Source organism: Populus alba, chromosome 1 (assembly GCF_005239225.2).
Source record: "Populus alba chromosome 1, ASM523922v2, whole genome shotgun sequence".
Lineage (NCBI taxonomy): Eukaryota > Viridiplantae > Streptophyta > Magnoliopsida > Malpighiales > Salicaceae > Populus > Populus alba.
The window spans coordinates 12,952,646-12,978,030 of record NC_133284.1 but is presented as its reverse complement, the minus strand read 5'-3'; the positions used below and the strand labels follow the sequence as shown (position 1 = coordinate 12,978,030).

General features: G+C 32.2%; 2 protein-coding genes across 2 annotated transcripts; both read right to left on the bottom strand.

The window, feature by feature from the left end:
- Positions 1–7,030: 7,030 nt before the first annotated feature.
- On the bottom strand, positions 7,031–7,595 carry LOC118039177 (D-3-phosphoglycerate dehydrogenase 1, chloroplastic). The gene is made up of 2 exons (XM_035045795.1): positions 7,552–7,595; positions 7,031–7,442 (listed from the first exon to the last, which is right to left on the bottom strand). Exons 1-2 carry the CDS (start codon positions 7,593–7,595, stop codon positions 7,031–7,033), a joined length of 456 nt encoding a protein of 151 aa, XP_034901686.1.
- A 6,611-nt stretch (positions 7,596–14,206) lies between these two features.
- LOC118039261 (uncharacterized) lies at positions 14,207–15,243 on the bottom strand. The gene has a single exon (XM_035045914.2). The coding sequence runs from the start codon at positions 15,122–15,124 to the stop codon at positions 14,453–14,455; it is 672 nt and encodes a 223-aa protein (XP_034901805.1). The 5' UTR covers positions 15,125–15,243; the 3' UTR covers positions 14,207–14,452.
- Positions 15,244–25,385: the final 10,142 nt, after the last annotated feature.

Genomic DNA, 25,385 nt, shown 5'->3' with positions numbered 1-25,385 from the left:
ACTTTTCTTAATGGCTTTTCTAAAAAAACTAAAAGTATTAATATTAAATATATTAAAATACAACTAGGTTGTTAAAATGACTTTTTTTCATTGGAGTACACATAAGAAAAAAAAAGTCTTATTACACTATTCAAGAAGTTATATCAATAATTCAACTTTTCTAAATGGCTTTTGCTATTGAAGATTCTCTGATAATTTAATTAGGTGAGGATATAAATTACATTAATTTTGATATTTAAATTGTGTTTGATGTTAAATTAAAACTCCAAAATTAGAAGTGAAATGAAAGGAGAAAATGAGCACAAGTAAAGTCATAATTTTTTTAAAGTTTCTTTTACAATTCTAACATAGTTTGGGAAATGTTTTTGGGAGAGTTACATCGGTTTAAAAATATCTAAAAAATAACACAATTTAATCACTATCATATTTCTAAATATCAATTTTGTATACAACTGTTATTCCTAATATTGATTGTTTAGTCAAAACCAAAAGGCATTTCTCATGCAAAATAACTGTCATAACCCAATTTTGGGTTATTCCCTAAAAAATTAATTTTTTTTTCAACATAAAAATCAAAAAAATAAAATAAAAGCTGGTAACGTGGAGAAAACAGATCAAGGAGGGCTACAAAAACAGGAAAAAATCAAGATGTGATTTTTGAAGGAAATTCAAGGCCTAATTGTACCCTATTATTCCAAAAAATGGAGAAAAAAATGCAAATTCATGATCAAATTAAATGATGATTAGATGAATTTGCATAAAAATTAAGTCCTAATGATATAATTAAATTTTTAATAAGCCAATTTGATTTAATCATGGGCCAAATTAAATTTTTAATTATGTTTAAGAATTAATTTGGGTCCAATTAAAGGATTTAATTAAGTGCAAGGACTTAATTATAATTTAAATTAATTTTACTTAAGACTTAATTGGTGAAACATTAAGTTTGAGAGCTTAAGGGCTTAATTGAGAAGATTGAAATTTTAAAAGATCAAATTTAATTTTTACCAAGTTAATTGATTGAAATTGGGGGCTAAATTGCAAGAAAATTAAAGTTTTAAGGTCAATTATGGGTTAAATTGAAGAAATCTGAGACCAGGGACCAATCTACAACAGGCGGCAAACTATGGTGGTTCAATAGACAAAAATCGAGGGTGAAATTGAAGAAACTGAAAGTTTAATGGTCAATTAGGGGTTAAATTGACAAAATCCGAGACCAAGGACCATGTTGTAAAAGGTGTGTAACTTCGGGGTTCTAATTGAAGTTCATCATGGGTTTAATTGCATTAAATCAAAAGTTTAGGGTCAATTAGGGGTTCAATTGAAATCAATTGAAAGCTGGAGGACTAAATTAAAAATCAGCTAAAATCCCTAACTCAATCCAAAACGGCGTCGTTTTACGCGTCGTCTAGTCACTGTTCATTGTCTTCCCCGTTTTACCCAAAAGAAACAACGTTGGAGCCTTATTTGCAGGTGCATTTAATGCTTGATTTCTCCATCAAATCGAACAAAACTTGCATGAAACGGATCCCCTGATATTCCTCTACAATCCCATGTGAATGTCTTAGGATGAATGATAGCACGGCGACGCCGGTGACGGCATGAAGAGGTCAACTCAGACAGCCTTTTCCTGCAGATTTGACAACTCAGGGAGGCTACTTTGAACCAACGGTTGTGATCTTTCCCAACCAAATCAAGGGCTGAAATTTTACCTCTGTGCAGACGAGATTATCCTCTTCCACCACCTATAAATAGAATCTTTATTGATGACCTGAAGGGGGAGAAAATTGAACTCAAAGTCGGCCAAAAACCAGCCTTTCTTGCTCATTTTTCCTGCAACTGTCCATTCTCTGCTTTCTCTCTCCACCATGGCCTTCAGCCACCACCACCTTCATCAACCATCCTCTCACCATCATCCCCACCTCAAGTAGCCATCAAACCACCTAACGTGGTGGTTGCACCACTTCTCTCTCTCTCCTCTGTAAAAATCTTCTTCTTTCCCACTGTGACCCTGTCAGCAGCGACAACAACAGCAAACACCTCGCACAGAAGCTTTTGCCCTTCCTAAAGACCGCCAAGACAACAGCTCTCTCCTCATCCGCTCCAACAATTCCAACCGTGAGCTTCCCTTCACCTTTGTAGGCGTCTTCTTCTTCTTCTTCTAGCTGCGGCCACAGCCGGCCGTCGCCCTCACCACCTCCAACCGCACCGTGCACCACCAGTTAGGCCACCAGCTCCTTCAATGCCAGGTGAGTCTCCCTTGTCTCTTATTCTTCTTTTTCCCTTCACTGCCATCGTTGCACGTGAATAGTGCAACGAGAATTATAATTCACGTTGCACTGTTCCATGCAACTTAGTCACTAGGTTGCCCAGTGACTAAGTTGTTTTCGGGCTAGACCTGCCTTAGCCCAGCCTAGTTGGTTGGGCTGGGTCCAGCCCGTCCCTAAAATACAAGAAGAAAAATATGTTGGATCGAGTTCGGTCCAACCATTTTGAGCCTATAATCAACACACTTGTTTTTGGGCCTGTGCTGGGCCTAGCTCACATGCTTTGATATATTTAATTGCTTAATATATAATTAAAAATAAAATAAAATAAAAAAAATTTCCAAAAAATTTCAAAAATCCTTTCAAAAAATTTGTGAATTTCTCAAATATTTTTCTACCAATTTTGTTCAATATTGGATTGTATACTTACACTGTAAGATACAAATCCGGTGTTAAAATACCTGGTTTTCTCTGAAATATTAAAAAAAAATCAAAAAGGAAAAAATATTTTATTGCATACGGCCAAATCCTAAAATTTTTCCAAGCATATTTTTTGTTAAAAAAAAAATGGATATTATAACTAGTTTATGATTATTTATTAGGATTTGGCCAACATGTCAAAAATCTTTTTCCAATCTTTTTTTTTTGAGGATCCAGATGTAGACTTAATATTTGTGGGGTGTAAAATTACACGATAAATTACACCCTCAGGTATTAAAGATACAAAGTAGACTTTAAAACAGTTAGGATTTAACCAAATAGGGTAAAGACTCTCTCATGAAGATAGATTTGCCTTAAACCTTAGAAAAGACCAACTCGACTTAGAAAAAATAATTAAAGAACAATGCAGCTTACCTTAGGTAGGGTGCACTGAGGGTGATGTGTCTTTCCCTTGCACAATCAGTCCCTTACCCAGACTCCTGCAGACCATAGATTCCTAGTAACCATAATACTAGATGACAACTCCTAAAAATTAATTATAATTTTATGATTAAATCCAAAAACCTTTCCCAACACACAAAACCTCACACAGGAGGCATAACAAAGCGCCTCCACCGTCACCAGACGATGTCGTGTTAGCGCGCCCCCGCGACAATAACTAACCTCATTAAAAGTTCATCCAAAACTTTATATAAACTCAATGGTCAAAAGATGAGATTCAAGCTCTAATGACCAAGAAACATAGATTATATAAGTTGATGTTGCAAGATAAAGAAAAAGAAAAGAAAAATAAATAATGGGTCATTAAGATAACACCAAGACTTCTTGATTGACACACTCAGTACTATTAAAAAGATCTTGACGAGATAATTATAACCCCACCTCGAGATCTTTTTAACAATGTATGGTTAAAATTATCTCATCAAGATTTTTTTAAGAATACTGAGTATGTTAAAAGCAGAGTTTTAATATGTTTTAGATGATCATTTATTTATTTTTTTTTTTTTGATTTCTCTTTTTGGCCACATTAATTTATTATATCTCTCTTTCATGAGTATTGAATCTTAAAATCTCATCTTTTCATACGTGTTTTTATAAAAAAAAACATTTAATAATAAAATTGATATAATAAAATAATTTGGAGACTTGATGTATAACATAGTCATGCGGTGTAAATTTGAGGTTTTACCTTTTTTAAGTACTAAAAAAATGTTGCACCCGTGTGCGTTTGTCTGTGGGGTCGTAGTACTAATTCGCAAGTCCCAAAAATGCGTTTTGAGAAGAGAAAGTTTTCGAGACATCCAATGAAAAGACTTTAGAAAGCAATAATAATAATAATAAAGGCTTAAGGTACCATCAATATTTCGCCTTTATTTTCTTCTTTTTACGTGCGATCAAATTGGAAAACGACACCTTCACGTGTACGGTGGGCAATTACACCACATGAGTTGTTCCTCTTACGTGGGTCCAAACTTGACAGCCGTAAGAGAAATTCAGGTAGTATTTACTACCGTGTAATTGTTTTTTAAAAATTTACTTTTTATATCAATATATTAAAAAAATTTAAAATATAAAAAAATTAATTCAAAATAAAAAAATTATTTTTTTGAAAATCATGGCGTTACTTCAACAAACTCTTAACATTTTTAAAACATTTAAAATTCTATTTAGTAAAAATGTTTTTTTTATATAAAAAAGTGCATAAAAAGTACATTTAAATTATATATATATATATATATATATATTATTTGCGAATCTTTGAAAATACTAAAACATTAATAGAACTTTATTAATAGAACTTCTTTGGATAATAATTTAAAATTTAGAGCCCGAAAATATTTTATTAAAAAAAATTTTATAGGGTTATTATGGTTTCATAACTTGGATAACAAATTTGACAGGTTAATACAAATTGATTCTAATCTATGTAATATGTTTTTGTTTCAATATTTTTAATAAAATATTGTTTTGATTTATTTGAATAAAATTATATTTTATCAATTATCTAAGTTGTTTTTGAATTTATCAAGTCGATCAGATCATGTTAGATCAATTCTCATATAATTATGCTAAAAATTATTAACAACACTTAAATTTTAGTTTTACATAAAAAAAAAAAAATTAATCTGACTAGCAGTATATTACTAGCTAGCAATGATATAATTTTTTACTAAACAAACTGCTTCTGTGATTTTTACAAAGAAAAAAGTTTATTTACTAACTAGTAGACAAACATGACATTTAAGTTTTGAGGTTTTATTTCATGAAATGCTTTAATAAAAACTTCAAAATTATCTGCCATATAAAATTTTTAATTTAATAAAAAATGAAGTGATGAGATTTTAATTTATAATTGATTAATCATTAAGATTCTAATATAAATTAATGCTAAACCCATTCATCATTAATGTGCATGGATTGAAAAGCTGTCCAATAAAAAGGTGTATGAATTGATGATTTCAATAGCCAACCAATTTATAAAATTTAGAGTACCGTTTATGTACTTTTATTACTAAATAAATGTTGACTACTTATATTCTCTTCTCTTGTTTATTCTTCGGATTCTTTCAATTTTTTATGTGATTAAACGACGGTATTTGAAACATTCAAAAAGTCTTTATATATATATATATATATATATATATATATATATATATATATATATATATATATATATATATTGCATGGCCAATATGAGTATTGAAAAGTGAGGTGGCAAGCATGGAGTTGAAGGTACATGTTTTCTACGGATTGACTAATTCATAGTAAAAAGTTTGTTCCTAGTCAAGCTCCTTAATAGAGCCTTTTATTTTTAAAATAAAAAATACAAAGTGTTTTGCAGTGGTATTTTCAATGTAACAAAAAGGAGCATCTTTCCGCTAATAGAAAATTTGCCAACAGAATCGGAGATGAAAAAATATATTATAAAGGATTTATATTATATTAGTTAATTTGTTTATAATAAAATAATTGATGAACTTCCAGATAGAAATAGTGCACCAAACAAAATAAAATTTCCAACATTAATTCTGTTATTAAATCCATCGATGGCTTTGACTTATTATTGACAAAATAAACCGTTAGTAAATCCATTGATGATTCATATGACCGACGTAATTAAACCGTCTAAGAATTACATTTAATAGTGGCAAATCTTATAATTTTTTTCAATTCTCTATAACTTTTTGAGTGACTTAATCCATTAGTCATTCCATCAGTATTGTATTTAATAGTTTTTTTTTTCAAAAAATAAAATAAAATACACAATAAAAAAATAAAAAACCAAATTCTTATTATTAATTTTAAAAAATATTATTGAATATAAATTATATAGTGGATAAAAGATAGAGGACGAGGCAGAGGTGGATCTTAGCTAAAACCAAGAGGGCGACAAGAGTGATCACAGGTACCAGTGAGGGTTGCCAATAACTACTCAAAGATATTCATTTTATCCCTTAGGTCGGCCGTCTCAAACCTAAGTTGGGTCGTCTAAACTTGAACTTGTTCTCGTATAATCGTTTGGATGGCTAAATATTGTTGGCTTGATCCTAATTGCGAGGAACTTGCAGTCGATACATTATAACACGTTCATATATCTTTAGTTGTAGCATTGGAGATACCATAAACCTAATTTTTTATGGGTCCACCAATAGATGCAACCTCAAAGCACAAATTCAAATAGAGTTCTGGATGGATTGAAAGATTGTCCATGTATCTCTCATGCATTCAGTGTTATATGTTTTTTGGAGAAAAAAAACAAGGAAGCAAATTAGAAAAAAAATGACTTTCAATTTTTTTTGTTAAAATCCAATTTTCCATGAACTTTTGATCTCGACCATCTTGACGTACCCTTTTTCGATAGTCATCATTTCGCACGTGGATTTCAATAAAAAGCTCTAACAATCTTGGATCACGTCTAAGCACCGCAACATGTAAAAGAAATCTATTGTTAGTTAAACATTTTCATTCAATATGATATTTTTTTAAAAAATATATCTTATAAAACATAATCTTACCATCCATTTTGCATTCAAAATGAACAAAATAGATATGTTGGTGTGTGGTAATGAAACCATGAATCTCCTTGATTTAGTTCTCTACAGCATGTTATAACTGCCATAAGAAACACTTAAATGTCACGTGCTGGATATAAGCATCTCAGATACCCTCCAAGATATGTAAAGGTCGGAAATCCCTCCACACCATAGTTTTTAAACCCAACTCGGTGGTTAACCTGGTATAATCATTGGGTTACGGGTTAAATGAGTTGACCCGGGTTAACCAAAAAAAAAAAGGGTTCAAGAATGATGGAATTGTGCGCCCTACAACTTAAGAAACACAAATTCTTCAGCTGGTAGTATCTCCTCGATCCTTTTTAGCGATTCCTTGCTAGGTTCCTCATCCACACCAATGGTCATTACTGCTTGTTTTCGTGGAGCGTTCCTGCCAACGCTTATGAAACTCCCATTTACATTCTCCTTGCCAAGGATATTCCCCACACTGCCAGTCATACCTGGTTGATCAACCTGACTACAAAGTATGAGGCTACCATCCATGCTCACATCAACACTAAATGAACCTACCTTGGTGAGGTGGGGCTTCTTGTCTTTCACTTTTCCCTCCACTTTAATCTCACTAGAGTCAGAAATTGCAATGGCAAATTTAGATTCCACATTGGCAATTTGGACTTGGATGAACTCAAATGGATTCTCAGGTGAACCATCCAACAAAAAGCTTAAAATTAAACTTTCAAATTTTACCCAAAACTAAAACCTGAAATAAAAGGGAAGAAAACTAACCAAAACCAAAATCTTACCAAAAAAATTAATCAAAATAATCTCACCATGTCCCCGCTTTTTGGCCGCTAAACTGACACTTTATACCCATTAGAAAGAGGCACCAAACACCTTGGATTTGGATTTTTAAAAAAAAGGTTTTGAGGTAGTGGGGTTAGATTGGAGATCTCCGAGAGAGAATGTGAGAGATTGAAAATTGTTTGAGTAGAAGAAGAAGATACTAGTGAAAACAAGTAAGATAGCAAGAGCAAAGATGAAAGGGTATTTTCTTTCTTTGACCAAATTTTGAACATATATCATCGCCATGTGCTTTCTTTTTGTAAGCTTTTGGGAGAGAACGAGTTTAAGCAACTAGTAAGGATCGAGATCCACAGAGATTTTGGGTCGGAAACAGAGAAAGACGATGACATTCAATCAAAGAGAGTGTTTAGGCAAAAAATGATGTCGTTTTGTTCATATATATATATATAAGTTCGGGTCTCAGCCGGGTTTAACCGGGTCGGTCGGGTTCCGGGTTGACCGGATTTCACCGGGCCAATTTCCAGGCTGTTTTTTGCTTAGACCCGACCCGGATCGAACCCTCAGGTCAGGCCAGGTTTCAAAACTATGCTCCACATAACCATGTCTTCCAAGATTAATCTCTTACATATTTCTTTGAGCTTTTCTAGGCCTCGTGCCATATATCACACAACTTGGTTCATAGAAGAAAATTATCGATTAAGATTATAAAAAATAAAATTTGTAACATTTTAAAAAAACCACAAATTTAATTCAGTCTTATTTAATAGTGTTGTAATTCTCTCACACTCTCTTGGCAATAGCATTGTCAGCCTTCTCCTAGTAGAAGTTTTCCTTACATGTCAGTTTCATAAAATAATTAGTTTATTAAAATTAAAATTCAAAAAAACTAACTGAATTAAAAATTTTAAAAAATTATTTATGGATATACTAAACTTGAACTTCCATAATCACACATCAATCATAGTTCAAGGTTAAAAAATTGTTTATGTTAACCTTGAACTTCCTGAACCACGTCTAGGCTGTTTGGGCTTGGCCTTTAGCGGTCAGAAAGTCGAGGTTATAAGTTTTAGATCCAAAAAAACCCCTTTTGTTTTTTGACTTGGAAACATAAAAAAATCAACACTTTAAGGACCTTAATAAACTCATTGTAAACCTTGAAACACACTTAAATCTATTAAAATCAAACTGAATTAAATAAGATTTTCGAGACCTGGTCTATTTTTTTTAGTGATATGAATTGTAAGACAAATATATTAATGAAAATCCTCTTGTCAAAAGGAACTCATTGACACCATGATTAACATTTTTAGTGGTTGGAATATGGCTAACCACTATTTTCTCTTTCCTCTTCTATTTTACAATGATTCTCTTTCCTCTCAAATTTCAAGAATAAAAAAAATATAAATCTAAAGAAGTTTAATGCTAAAAAATAAAACACTAAAAAAAAGAGACCAAGAAAAAAATATAAAGACCAAATTATAGTTTTTAGCGCCCATAATTAACGTCAAAGAAAAAAGGGTTACAGATTTTATGTGTTAAATTTGGTTTTTGTTGTTTTACTCGTTTGGAGTTGATAAAAAAAAATCTTATTTTACAAAATTGAACATCAATTTAAAGTATAGACAATTTTTTTTTTTTTGATATCTTGAATATGATGAGAAACGAAAACTGAAGCAAATAATTAGCTTAAAACCAAGTGAATATAAAACGGGAGTATGAAATTGAAAAATAATAATGTTAAGCGATCTAAACGAATAATTTTTTAACGAAGAAAAGAGGGACCATAATCAATCGCAGTGCAGTCAGTGAGTCTGACATCACAGTAAAAAAGACAGGGTTTTCGCTTCCTCTTTTATGTATATATTTTGTAAAGTGCTGTATTGTAATTTTATGACCTACAATATGAAGGCATGAAATAATTGAGCTGGGAGATGAATGGCCCCATGTGATGTGAGTTGACCAGGCGGGCGCCATTGCATATAGGCGTCATTTATGCACGTTACAGAACCTCGAGATAAGAAGACAACGGTTTCAAAGTACAATAGAGATAATGAAATGATTAAGGGGCTATTAGCTTGATTAATGTTGAAATCATGCCAGCGGTTTCGGAATCAATTTTTTGTTATCATTTGGAGAATAATAATCACGAGATCATTTGAGGAAATAATTGCTGGCTATGTGTCCGAGTAGTATTTCCTATTTTTAATTTGTTTCTGGGTTCGAAGAGAAGCTCGTGGTGGCACTTTCTTTTGCAGAAGCTAGGGTTGGTTTTATGATTATGCAGGTTAAAGAGGAAACAGTATTTTGTGAACTTGCATTCGGGGATCGGTTCTTCCCCCCTCTCGAGAGAGATTGATTTTTTCTTCCTATTTTTCCTTCGACACTTGCTACGAGAGTACTTGGGGCCTGTGGGTGAAAAGCAAAAGCAACAGCAACTCCACTCACCAGCCAATTTGCTGCTCAACAAAGAAGAAGGAGTAGCTTTCTTTATGATCCAAATGAGTGAATGGAGTAGGACCGATGATGTACTTTCACTTAAAAGTACGCATTAAGCAAAGAAAAAGGCACTTTAGAAGACTAATGTAATGGCTGCTCTCCCTGTTTTAAGATCTTTCGCATCATTATACACAAAGCATAAGCCAAAGGGATCCATAACTTGCTCTATCGTTTAAGTAGCAGCTGTAATGTCACTTCGAAGTTAAAACTTGATCTGCCTTAATACTTTTTTATCGAAGCATGTCTTTACTGTGGCTTTGAAAACATGACGTGCTGTTTCTTTTATGACAGAAAATTTTGTGTACTGCTTTATTCCTTGTTAAAGTAATGCATGTGCTCAGATTCCACGTCCCTGTAAGAAATCCTCGAATCCACTTGCAAGATATATTCTCAAACCAGCCAAGAGTATACTCATGAAATTAAGCTTAGGATTAACAGAAACGGCAGTTAGAATCTTCTTAAAAGGGAATTATTTTTGCCAAAAACAGTGTGATAATATTCAAGAAACAGAAAACAACTAAATTTTCTATTTGAATAAATATATAATCGAAGAATAACAAGGAGTTGACGTCATTGCTTAGGCTGACTGCTCGATCTGGTGAAGTTTGGAAACCAAGATTTGATAGAAAGGAAAAAAATAAATCCATTTTAATGTATATAGTTCAAGAAACTAATGATACTTGAGAAACTCGACCAGGATTTTGGGGATTTAGATTCCTCATGTATACAAGGGCTCATCGCTCCCTTAATTTCTTAAGTCTTTAATAATTGTAGTAGCTAGACAATCATTAGCTAGGTCGAACGTAAAATCATTTGTTTACTTTGCTGGAATGGACCCACACCTTTTATTAATTTGATCATTTGCAGGCCACAAGGAAGCAGTGATGTGCTGTCCTAAACCATTACTATAAACTGATGGCTCTGCAAATTTGTTAAAAACTTAATTACGGCACTAGGTATAGCGAGACGCCGTTTTTGGACCTCAAATAGGAAATGAGAGGACGGGGAAATTAAGGTCTTAAAACTAAAAAGTTGTACTAATTAAGCTTATAATTATAACTAGTATTTTCATCAATGCCAGAAAATTATCAAATAAAAACAGAAATACCAACAAAAAAAAATTCCAAGGATGACATTTATTAATAGAATTTTTTATTTTTATATCTATCGGTATACACCAACAACCACATTTTCTCGGTATATACCAAGAAAATGACGAATGGTACATGACATTTTTACAGACAAAATGACCGATAGAGTTATTGACTGAAAATTTCATCAGTGATATTTAATTTATGACATAAAAATCGACTCTCCTCTCCTCCTCTTTCATTTCTTCTTTTTTTCTTATGTATTTTTTTTTGCAACAACCAACCACCTCCCAATCTCAACACAATTCAACCTCCCACAACAAATATGGTCACTACAATACTCAGTTTGTCAATATTCGTATTTTGATTCAAATTTTATTAAGAATTATCCACTTTAAGTAAGCAAATATACCCTCTTTTTATTTGAACTCAATTTTAAAATGTTGATTTATTTTTTTTTGTATATTTATTGTAGAATATGTGTTTTATTTGGGTGTTTACTTATTTTATAGTTTTTTATCATACAACTTTGTTGTATGGATTTATAATTTATACATGATAGGGTTTGTTTTAGATTTTGTAAAATTATATTTGTTTGTAAATTGATGAAACTTATGTCAAATTTTTTACTAAGTTGTTTTGTAATGAAATAAATAATGGTGCATTTAAAGGTGCAACGGTTCGTTGATAGCCGAGCTCAACACTTTGTGGAATATTGGTTTTTAATCATTTTTTTAAGTTATTATTTCCTTGAATTTGATGATTTTATTTTGTTATTTCAAGGATACATATAAGAGTTGGTTGAAGGAGAGGTATGAGGGCGATCCTTCAAATCATCCGGATATCGATTTGGATTTATGGTTACAGACAAGATCATTCGACGGACTCAATAGAAATCAGGTGTATAGACTCTGTAACACTATGGTTGAGAACTTGCAGATGACTCGTTATGCTTTGAAAGTTGGATACTCGGAATTGATTTCGAGCATTCAAACTTTGGAGTTTACGGTGATGTTAGATCACCAAGTACAGGATCGGACGACCCATATTAATTATAAATATAAACGACCTACTGCTGATTATGAAGAACACTGTCAATTGGTAATTGAGATGAGATCACATATGTGAAGTTTATGTGCACTCTCTAATTGGCCTCACGGTCCCAACGATGACCAACATCCTTCTCATTTTCCAGTGCCGCCTGTATTTTACATTTATTATATTTGAACATACAAATGTTTACATTTATAATAAATATTTGATTTTTATACTAATTTATTTTATTTTAATTATTTTTCTACTTCTATTCAATATATATTTTTAAAATATTACTGACGGAGTTACCGAAGGCATAACTCTGTTGATATATTTCAGAGATTTAAAAAAGAATTACTGCAAATTCCATTATTACTGATAGGCTTACTAACGGAACTAGACCATCAATATATTTCAGAAAGTTGGAAAAGAGTTACTACAAATGTCACCGTTACTGTCAATGCACCGATAAAATTACAAATAATATTCTGCTAGTAATATGTTATATTTACCGATAGACATATAAACGAAATAAAATGGATAAATTTTTTTTGGCATGCTTTGTCTTTTTATAAATTTATCAAAATATTTATTATTGATAATCTATAAATTACCGGCAATAATTTTTTCAATAAATTATTTTCATGGATCTATCAGTATTTTATATATATATATATATATATATATATATATATATTTATATAGGTAAAACTGTAAAATGTTATGGTATACCATGATCTTGAAAACGGTGCTGATAACAAAACCAATCCCTTTTTTAAAGAAAAGGAAAAAAAAAATCCCATGCAATCCAACAGGTTCATGAAAACAATAATTGCTGCCCTACCCTACCCATGGCGAAACTATACTTGTTTTTGTTCCTTGTGAAGCTTACAAATCTTATGTTATTTTTTCAGCACCGCAATCATGATGGAAAAATCAACTGCTAAGTGCTAACCCTTTTGTCAGAGCTTGCTCTTCTTGAACTGGGGTTGCCGGTAAATCTCAGTGTTTTGTGGGTAATGTGCTTCAAAGTTTTTTTTTTTAATGATTTATTAGAGAATATTTATTATTATGTTAATATTTTTTAAAAAATATTTTTTATTTAAAAAGATATTAAAATAATTTTTTTATTTTTATTTTATATAAATAAAAAACAAAAAAAATTAATTTGAAGTAAAATAAATAAAAGATTTTTAATTTTTTTAAAAATACTTCTGATATGCAAAATTAAAGGCTATTAGTCAAAATTCCTTCAAGGATGTGTTTGTCAGAGATTAAAAAAGGTTTATATCTTCTTGATTCCATCAATTGAACGAGCTAAGATTTTATTGTAATCTATCCTCATTATTTTTTATTGTTTAAAAAAAGCATTAGTCAAGAAATAACGACTCCACATGCTAAGAACGAGGAGAACATCTTCCATTACGATCTCAACATCTACGAATTAAACTAGCTTCATGATTTTTACCATTTCAATTGATTGTTCTTCCTTTCAACGACAGAAATACTCTACAAGATACATCGGTGGCCGTGGGGCTTCGGAGCACAGAGCTGGAGACGTGTCTGTACATTCTGCTAACACAGAGACAAACTCAAAGACTGATATTTAATGTCATTCTTGCCCGACAACCTAGCCTAGCTAGTTACCTTCTGTTCTTGCCTAAATTCTTATTCAGAGGAGACCCACTCTAATTTCTCTTTCGGCACTTGAATTCTTGCATATTCTAAATTGTTACAACTTTTACAAGTAACTCCCAAATCGATCCCTTACTTCACTTTAAACCACATGTCGAGTGGGCCCAAATTACAATCCATTATAAGGTCGTTACTTAACACTCAAAGATTCTCTTCTAATCTAATTGCACCCCAATCATGCAACCACCCACCACTGCTCCGCTATAATTGGTAGTGCAATTGTAATTATTTTTCAAAATAATTCTTTAGAAAAAAGTTAAAATAATAACTTTTTAAAAATAATTTAATTACACGCCCGAGAAAAGACCCAGCACAAAACGGCAAAGCTAAAAATTGCAAGAAAAAAAGATAGAACAAGGTTAAATTAAGGAATTTCACTAAGTAATCGCATATTGATCACTCTTTCCATATATAAATTGCAAAGAAAAAATAAAAAATACACGATCTACATGATAAAACAGTGTCACGGTGTCTATCAAAGAAAACTGGAGCAACTAATCTTTCCTTGACAAAAAACATAAATAAAACCAGTACTTCAAAACAATAATGAAAAGGGTGGTAAGAATATGTATTACTGTTTGGTAGTTAAAGACTAGGTAGTAAAAGAAAATCAACCTCTATACAAAGGCGACCTTTCATGCGCCAAAATCCCTCTCGAGATTGATTGCTTGAAAACCTTGATCGGACTGGGGAAATACCATCCCTTCCCTCCCTTTGACGATCTCCTCACGTCACTTCCTCTTGACTCTGAAGTCACCGCCACCGATCTTGACTTCCTCATCATCCTCCTCCTCTCCTCATCTTCATTTACCTTCCTCGCTGATCCCTCCCCCTCCTCCTCCTTCAAAATCACCACGTGTCGTCTCTCTACCTCCTCTCTCATGCTCCTGTTACCATGCCCTCCCTTGAACAATGACCAGAACGACGAGGACGTTTTGTGGTTGTTATAGCTATGGTCAGCCGATGGCTTTGACCGGAGAAACGGAACAGCTAGGGATCGAGAGCGACGAAAAGCGGGTTCGCTCTCGATTAAATTGGAGACTCGACCGACGCTTCCGATTCCGGAAGCGGAGGAGAAGCAGTGGAAGGAGGAGGATGAAGTGGTGCCAGAAGAGGAGGACGCGGTGGTGGCGTAGCAAGTGCAGGGGCGCGCGCTAGCGCAGTCAGGGCAAAGAGAGGAGAGACGTTCGCGGAGGCACACGTGGCAGATTCCTGTTCGGCGACGCTTGGAAGGGTGCTTTAAACATTTCCATATCTCTTCTTCATCAACATAAAGAGCCATTTGGTTGTAAGTTTCCTGTGTAGATCCCTCCCTCTAACAAAGAATTTCTTCTTTCCTTTTTAGCCTTTTCCTCTCTCTCTCTCTCTGGAAAAATGCTATCCTGTTTTGGCTCCTCTATTTGGCTCCCAGGTTTTATAATATGACTGCACATGTTAACCATGGTTAAGCATCTTGAGTGAATATTTAAATACGGTTTAATTAATTACTTTCAGCTACTTCAGCACATGAATAAATGTTTTTTATTTGAAAATAATATTTTTTATATTTTAAAATTTATTGTTAATACTAAAATTAACAACACTAAAAAAATCGTTCTAAATAAAAAAACAATTAAATTCTTAAAAAATATTTTTAAAATATAAAAATAAATTTAGAGCGGCGTGAGAGAATGGCAGGCGGCGTGTTTTGGAGAGGATAATAGTATAAATGTGCATGACTAATAAGAGAGTAATTTACGGCCTGGCTAGTCGCGAGCGCGGGGGTTGCTAGACAATGAAATTAGCAGTGTATTTGGGTTATATTACGGGGATGCCATTACAGGGACGGTGTTCACACGTGAAAAAGAAAGCATGTTTGTGGTGTCTTGTCGTGAAGGGGAACATGCAGCAGTATCGTGTATGGAATGGGACTGGTCATGGATGAACAACAAGGTGTGGGGCCTGCTGGATTGAATGATTTATTTTACTTTACCTGCAATGTGAAGCTGAGATTAGAAAGCGATTGTCGGGATATTAATATTATTATGTTGACCCTGATTGATTTGAGAATTTTTTTTATTATTTTTTTTTATTTCCAGGCAGTGGATTTCGCTGGTAATTAATTAGTATATATTTTACAGGAATCGTTGACCAATAAGGCCGAAGATAAAAAATAGTCAAAACACACCCATCTAACGAAGTGATTGATGCCTATGACGTGGTGAGATCTCATCTACCCGTGTTCTTTTAATCCCTAAAAAATAGCCAACATTTTCTTCTTTTCTTTTCTTTTTTTTTTTTTCTAAAAGAAAGAGCTAATATTTCTTGCAACGAAAAGAGGCCATCATTTCTTCTGGTGGTGAACCACCGAGGTTATGGATTTTCAGACTCCAAGGTTCCTTACTTTCTTGTTTTGAGGAAATCAAAGTTCTGTAAATCAACTCTCTTACATCTTGGTAATTGTGCCTAGGTTACAAGTGACGAGGATGAATAATTTCTTAGAGATGATGTGGCACTTTACGCATCCGAATGATTTTTTATTGAAGATGGGAGCAGGTAGCTACAAAACCTGCAAAGCAAGTCCTCTTAATTGGGTGAGGATCCTCTTTTCTAAAAAATTTCAAAATCAACGACTTGTTTTTTTATGGATTAATATCGGAATTTTTCCTAAATTGACAAAATAATCTATTTTAGAGTTTAATATCAGAATTTCCTTTACTCACGAGTGTTATATTTTAAGAGATTGATATCAATTTTTTTTTAAATAATTCACAAACAAGTTTAAAAATAAATTTAGATGATTAATAGTTGACATTGAATAAATTTAGAACACATATAGAAAAGAATATTTCATTTGATACCATATGTTAAAGGTAACGCCAATCTTCACATAGAAATAACTAATTCAATACATTAATATATGAGACATGTGTTTATTTTAGAATTTCTAGTTTTTTTTTTTAATTATTAGGTGGCAATTCTATCATTGTTATTTTCCCTTTTTAAGTTTGGAGAGTTTTATATTCGTCATGATGTGATAGCATAATGACTCCACTTGAGTTAGAGTTGACCCTAACTGTTTATGTTTTTTTTTTAATTTATTTTTTTAATTTCTATTTATTTTTTTGGAGCATTTAATTATTCGCATTGTTTATGTTCATTTGTGCAATTTAATTTCATTTACATGCATTTTATTTTTCCAAGTTTTCACACACTTCACTATAAATTTATAAAGCTCTAGACCCGAACATGTCTATTCTGGGATTATATAAGGAGATTCAAATGACGAGTATGATTTAGTGTCACTGATGCTCACTTAGACTCTTGGTCAGATCAAAACTCACCCTATGCACCTAGGATTGTTGAATCTTTCCCTAACTCATGTTCTTTAAGGTTAAAAGGGTAGGTTATTCTATTGATAATTTGGATATCTAAGAACCTGAAAAATCTTATTGAATAGACAAAGTGCGCCTGCACCTTAGAAATTAGATCACATCTCTTATGATTAACTCGTTTTAGAACAATAATAAATAACATGGCATTGCTATACATATCCTTTTATTATGTATTCGTATTACATCTTCATCAATTCTTATAGAAAATGTGGGATAATTGGACAAGTTATCATCGATTAATGAACATAGTTGGATTAGAGAAAGACCAATATTATGAGGCATTAAAACATTTTTCCAAATCAGCCAATGTTCTTATGGGTTTGGGGAGCTCAATGAGAACTTTCCAATAAAGTCCCACCTAGTCCATCCTCAAAGTCCCAAGACAATAAACATTCATCCTTTGCGCATTTTATTCATTTATTATGAAATCCTACACCTTTATTGCAGGAAAAAAAATATAAATCGCCTAGCTAGAATCCATTTTTTTTCTCAAAATTTACAACACCATACGAGATTTTAAAAAATAAAACAGATGAAAGATAAAAAGAGAAGTCAAACTTGGAAGAATCAAATCAACTTTTAAAAGATAAAATGACTCAACTAATTGGTTTGTTAGAACAAACCATTCACTTTGAAAAGACAATTTTATAAAATTAATATAGTGATGCCTTCCTCTCGTTCTCTAACATTAGCCAAAACATCTCTAATGATTCCTCTATTTTGCCGCTCTACACATCCTCATCGAAAAAGAATTTTAGATGCCTATCTAATTAATCAAGGCTTGTTATTTGTTGCTTCAAGTGCTCCTGATCATCAAAAGCTCCTGCAATCATGCCTAGCATCCATAGCAAACTAGTACTTATACTTCTTCTTCATTCCTATAAAATGCTACTTTCTCTACTAGAAGCCAAATACCCTAAACATTCATCCTTTGTGCATTTTATTCCTTTCTTATACAAACCCTGGACCTTTTTGCAAGTTGCATAGGGAGAAAGGCACTTTGATCCATTCATTAATTTGCTTTGGATTGCTTTTGCGACTTATTAGAAGATAAATATCTTTAATAATAATCTATCATTGTTACATGGATATGATGATGCCACGACAGTACTTATCAATTGAACTAAACTCTCCTACGAGACATTCATATATTTAATGGATGTTAGGCATACGGGGAATGTCCTTATTTCGATGGCATGGCTCTGTTTCGGGTTTGCGCTTGGATGCCATGGCCATCCTTCTGTTTAGCCGTGACTTTTCCGGGTAAGGATCTCCTGTGACGACGAGCTATTACCGAAAATGTACTCCATGCATCTTAAGATGATATTAATCTAAATTATAGAAAATTTTCTGAGGTTTGAGGGTGACGTGAAACATGCGGTAGGTCCGTACATGTCCATAAGTGTATCTCAAAAATTAATTAATTATTTACCTATCAATTCAATAAATAATCTGAATCTAATCCTAAGAGGTCAAATATAATTTAATTAGTTAGATTTTAAATTTATTATTTAAATATCATTATTTCGAATCTTACAAATCTCAGAACTATTATAATATTATATGGTCATTAATTTTTAGAACCCATAAAATCAATTGAAAAACACACAAACTAACTCAAACATTAAAGTTTAGAGATTGAAACATTGATTAGAAATTAAACAATTAATATCACCAAAACACATCCATTGTACTCCTGTTCGCTGTCTTTGGTCATCCTTTTTTAACTTTACAGCTGACAAGAACCTTAAAGTCCAACTCCGAAGCTTAATTGCGATGGTGGAAGGTGGAACCTCAAATCTGGCTGTCTATTTATGTAGAAATAGAATCCTTGCCCCTTGATATATGCCTGACGACACGCTGAGGCCGTGAAAAGCCATTTTCAATTATCACGTGAAATAAAATATATAAATCTAATATCCATGTGAAAAAGAAATCCATTTAAATTGTAAATAAAATATTCAATATTAGAATCTTATCCAATATTCTTTTAACAGTCCAAAAATCTTATATATTGAATGAGTGAATCACATTAGTGAGTATGTAATTAAGACTTTTAGAAAGTGATTTCAAGAAGAGTTTTTCAATAATTCTTTTTAGATAAGAAATAAATATATGAATAAACTAATATTTACATACTCAACAAAATAATATTATATCTTTTACACTAGTATATTTGAAGAAGGACCCTTCTCATATATATACACCTAATTAACAACCAATAATATATAAAACTGAAACTTGAGATTTCAATTATTACATGAATTATCAACCTATTTTTAGTATATTAGTGTTGCTTTATATATTAAGAATATATAGTAACTAATTTTGAGGGTATAATTCAAATGGTCAGGTTCTATGTTTGCTTTATAGAAATCATCAATTCGAGTCTCATAAATCTTAGAGCCATTAAAAATTTACATGGTTTTTAACTTCAAGGCCTATAGGATTAATCAAGGTACGCATAAAATTAACCTAGACATCTATGTTAATAAAAAAAAATATATAACTTAGGAATAGCTCCCTGACCCATCAGTACGTAGCACTAAGAGACTCAAGATTCTCTTATATAATACTAATTTTTTTTATTTGATGATTAGAAGGTTTTTAATCAGGTGTAAATTAAAATTAAAATTTTCCCAATAATCTTGAAAATGAATTCGGAATTTTGTTTTCTATTTGTTTTATTGGATCTCTAACAACATAGAAGCTTTTCAATAGATTGACTTTGCAAGCCACCTTACGTTTTTTTTATCTTTCTTTGAGCATTATATTACGGTTTGTCAGCTCTTTATTATACAATACAGAAAGTGATGTTTGATGTTAGTCTCTTATTATATATCTTAATTTATTTGGTGGAATATGTCAAAAAGTTTAGGAGGAAACTTTCTCAAGTAGCTAGCAGTCAATCTGCTTCGCTTTCCTATGAAAATTTCCATGTCAATATGTCCACACATCGATCCGTGCACATATGAAGAAGAATTATTTTTATTAGTAAAGGGTTTTGAATAATGTGAATACTGAAATACTACGTTGACTACACGCTTGCAAGTGCTAAACTGATAATCCATATCTCAAGAATAAATTACATCTCCATCAAATTCCAACTTTTCAAGTCATCAACTTTGACAAAGCCCTTAGCCTCCAACACCGAACTAAAAAAAGGCTGGGGAGGCTTATTTATCGGTTGTAATTTATAAACTAGTGTTCTTTTCTTAATCAATTTCCGTTGTACTTTATAGAAAGAGTGAGCAAATAAGGAGGCTTGGACGTTCGATGGGTTAGGATAAGCTCTCCCCTGTCCAGCTCTCTTGAAGGCTGGGCTTGGATTAGGTTGTGTAGGCCTAGAGTCGAAGAAGTGGAGACTCGGATAAGAAACAGGACTTGTCATGTCATAGAAAGGGAAGCGTGTAAGTGGGTTTAATGGACCTAGAAAATGTTCCCGATATGATTCAGCAATTGAGCATTAGAGATTGTGAGAGGTAGGCATAGAAAGATGAAATAGAGTCTCTTAAGGAGTTCGGAGGCAGAAATCAAAGCCCTTTGCAGGAGGAATATCGATGGATCAGGTAGAGCATTCAAGGAGTATCCTGTTGTGGAATATCACTGCCAGTAACAGGGAGACTTTGCTGTCAAAAGCAAAGAAAAGGAGGTGTTCATTTTCAAATGTCAATTGAGGCATAAGAAATTCTTCCCGAGACTGTAGCAGTTTTTTCTATTTCTTTTTCTTTTTAAGAATGAAAGCAAATCTCACTAATGAAACCAGCAATACAAGGTTACAGAGAAAAAGATGAAGCTGCCAAAACACCTAAATGCCTCAACTGTATCCCCATCTCCTACATATCAGTTGGTTAACATCAGCTGATGCTTGCTTTCGCAGAGACGTGACAGCAGAGATTTCCCAGCCCAGTTGTAATTTGACATAAGAACATTATAATCTAAAAAGAAAGAAGGAATTCCAGCCTATTTTGCTTTATAATATCAGTCCCAAATCCAAACTCAACCCCAAAAGGAGAAAAAAGGCTTGGGCAATTCTTTTTAGACTACATGCCAAGTTCTTCATCTCAGTCCACAAGGAGCTACAAGTCCAAATGATGGCCCAGTCTTTAGAATGCAATTTCTTCTTCTTCCTATTTCCCCACAACCCTATTATTAGAAATTTGCAATTTCTTTAGAATGCAAATTAATCTCCATATGATGATGATATGGGCTTTGTGCATGCTGGCTAGCAAAAAAATATTAGGCAGAGGAATCTGAGTGTCTTCTTCTTTGCTGTGTTCATTCAGTTATTTCTTACAGTTCTTTGTGCACAGTGTAAATGCTGATTTAACTTTATCCAAAATGGAGTTGATAGAAATATACATATAAGGAAATAAAATGCATTCATATTGGTGTGGTGTTATTTTCATTCCTTCAATTATTAATCTCACTTCATGCTATTAGCAAGTAACCAACTAGCCATGTTCATTGTTTTTATTTAATTATAATATCGGGTAAATCTTGAAATTTAAGGTTATAAATAAAAATTAATGATATTTTAGAATATTCTGAAAATAAGCTTTTATTTAATAATCTCATAAATATATTTTTTTATGTATAGACTTTCCTAATTAAATCTGATCATATAATTAACTCGTAATTCTATTTATAATTTTCTAGCCAAGAGATATTAGGATATGATTGAATTTAAAAAATAAAATAAAACGACATGATTATGTAACCATAGTTGCATGTAGACTATTTACAAATTAATGATTATATATTATGAACTTCAAGCCAACAAATTATAAAAACCTTAAAGTTAAATTAATGGGATCAATGCGTGTTTCTTCCAATTGATCATGACACAATATAATTAATTACTCAGCGTGTATAATGAGGTATTATTCAGAAAGATGGGATATTATTGATTCCACATGATTAAGTTAAACAGTCAGAGCACTAACATGGTCAGGATCGGTAGCTGCTGCCCTTGTACCCACCATTTGGATAGCGATGTTGTGTGAGCTTTTAAAAGATGGCAAATAATGAGTAACCATGCACTAACACTGCACAAGCCTTTGCTTTACATAATTGACTCACTTTACTGTCCTTTTCAGGTTCTGCTGAGAGTTTCGGCAACCTAAATGAAGCTAAAAGGGATTTGCACTAAGAGAAAAGGGCACTCAATGCAAAGCACCAAGAGAAAAGGAGAGACTAAAAGCATAGTCCAAGCTTCATTGTTCATCATAAAAAACGATAATGGCCAAGCTTGCATCTATAAAATGGCTAGTTTCTTTCACACGGGTCAATGGGAAGATCATATGATCCGTTCTCTTAAAATTACCTGGGTGGATTAGGGTCCGCTAGCTTCCATTCCACTGATAATTTTGAATGATGTGTTCTCCTTCCATTCATATATTCTTCTCCTGGTGATGATGATAAAGAAGCTACTATGCATCTTTGAGCCTTGGTGTGCCTCCAAATGGGAACGAACCTATCATAACTAAACTTCTGACTTAATAAATGTATATTTTGTTGTGCATGCAAAACCATGATCCATGATCTTGAAGCAAAACCAATGGGACAGTGCAAAACCATGATCTTGAAGCAAAACCAATGGGACAGTGCAAAACCATGATCTTGAAGCAAAACCAATGGGACAGTGTTAGAAGGTAATTAATTTGTTGACGTAAAGGCTCCATAAAATAATTGAAACACTATATGCTTGGCCTTGTTGTGTGGCTGTCATACAGCAAATTCTTGGAGGATAAGACAGAAAAGAAGGTAGCTGATCGCATGCTTATACAGAAGTTTTGTATATATCTCACAACATCTATTACTGCCTTTTATTTTATTTTCACACTGTAATTTTCTAAAAAAAATTTATTTTTATTTTGTATTTGCTAACTGATATAAATTTTAAAAATTTTATTGGTAAAGATCATCGTAATATACTAATAAAAAATTATATCAATATTTTTATTTATATTTATCAATTTTTCAGTAAAAACACTCTTTACAGTTGAAAAGGAATGATCAGTTGCTTATATATATTTATATATTGAAACAAGATCATCTATTTCGAGAACAAATTGTTTCTTATTGTGTCTCCTGTGCGCTGAAATTAACTGCGTGATGAAAACAATGAACCAAGGACGAAAAAACTGTGTAAGAAAGTGTTGGTACCCTCTTTAGCAAATTAATGATCAGTTAAATTCTGTCAATTTGTTTTCCTTTTCTGTGATCTTTTTTTCTTTTCCAGTCGAGAAAAAATTGTGTGCCGTATAAGTTGGATATCATTCCAAGTTAAAACGTGATATGATGTATTTGACAAAAACAGCAATCAGGTGCTTAAATGAAACAGACAGCACATGAAAAGTATATTAGAAAAAACAAAGAAGAGAAAAAAGAAAAGGAATAGTATATGAAAAGTAAATAAAGCGAAAAGGACCTGATTGCTGATCGATCACGTTTCACATAGATTAAGTGGCTGTTTGGGAATGTGGCTGCGGGTGAGGTTCACCCGCAGCCACGCCAAATGATATTTGGTAAATAAAAAAAAATAATTTTTGATGGTGGGACCAACCAAAATCCCAGCTGAACCGCTGGTTTCGAAGAAACAACAAAATGCTGCTTCTCTCGTATGGGAGAAAGCAGAACAATGGAGCATGGCTCCACTGTTCAATGAACAGTGGAGCCATGCTCCACTATTGCAACAGTGCGAGTGAATTTCACTCGCACTGTTACTTTTAAAAAAAAAAAAAAAAAACATTGCCAAAAATTTATTTTTTTTTTTTTTTGAAAAATCAGTGCAATTAATTGATTTTACTCACATTGTTCACGTGAACATTAACATTATTAATTTTTTAAAAAATTAGTTTAAAATAAATTAAATTTACTCATATTAATCTCAATTTTATTCCTGATAATATTTTATCTAATTTTATTGCACGCTTAAAAAATCATTTTTTCTGTAGTTCTTATCGAATGAATTTTGTACATAATAAAATTGTAATTTTTTTAAAAAAATTGTGTTTTACTTGAAAAAATAGTATTTAATATTATTTAATAACACTACATAAATTAGAAAGATATCGCATGATAACGTAGCATTTGTGGAATTTGATTGCAATTCCAATTATGTTCTTGCCGGGTCCAACCCAGTTAAAAAGAAATTCAGTTTCTATTTTTATTTTAATTGTGTTTTATTAAAAAATTAAAAAGAGATTGCTTGATGACGTAATAAAAAATTCAGTTTTTGTTGTTGCGCACTTAAAAAATCATGGAAAATATAGTCATTGTTGGATACATTTCGTATGTAATGACATTACACATAGTTTAATGGAATAATAAAAAATATTTGATATCAATATTATTTATTTCATGATACAATAACAGTGGTTAAATTTACAATATTTAAATTAAAAATCATTAGTATTAATATATATATATTTTTTAATTATTTTATAACCCTAATTTGAAAAACATTTTTTAACCAAACACATTAAATTATTTTTTTTTTCAACCTCAATTTCAACCACAGTTTTAACCAAACATATATTTTTTCAAACCAACCTCAACTAAAAGTACTTTTTATAAAACTACTTTTTTAAAACCACAACCACAACAGCAACCGCAACACCAAAGAAGAAGAAGAAGAAGAAGAAAATAAAACCTTTTACAGATTCAATAAGACCAGTGAAGCACCAGATTCAAGTCACCTTTTACCAAGAAAAAATGGCGACCATGACTTTATCTGGATTTCGACTGATAAATTGAGATGATTATGCGAAATTGCAGACTCAATTCATCGCATCATCAATTTGATTGATTTGTTGACTAGCAATTTCACTTCGATCATGTTCTGATCAAATCCATTTTTTAGAGCCTCAATTCCATATCTTCTTTACTTATGCGAGAGGTGTTCGAGACTAAAGGGATTAGTTTAAAGAAAATCTTCTCTTATCAGGCCCGTCATGCATAGTTCAAGAGGTGAGACAAATGATTCTTGCCAAATTGAAGTAAGTTACACGTAGTTTTGACAAGGAAAGAGATGCTGAGGCCACCACCACTTGATACTTGTGGTATTACGAATAGTTTGTTTTTATATTTTAAAAATATTTTTAAATAAAATAAATTAAAAATATTTTTTTTATTTTAAATTAATATATATATTTGTTATTTTTA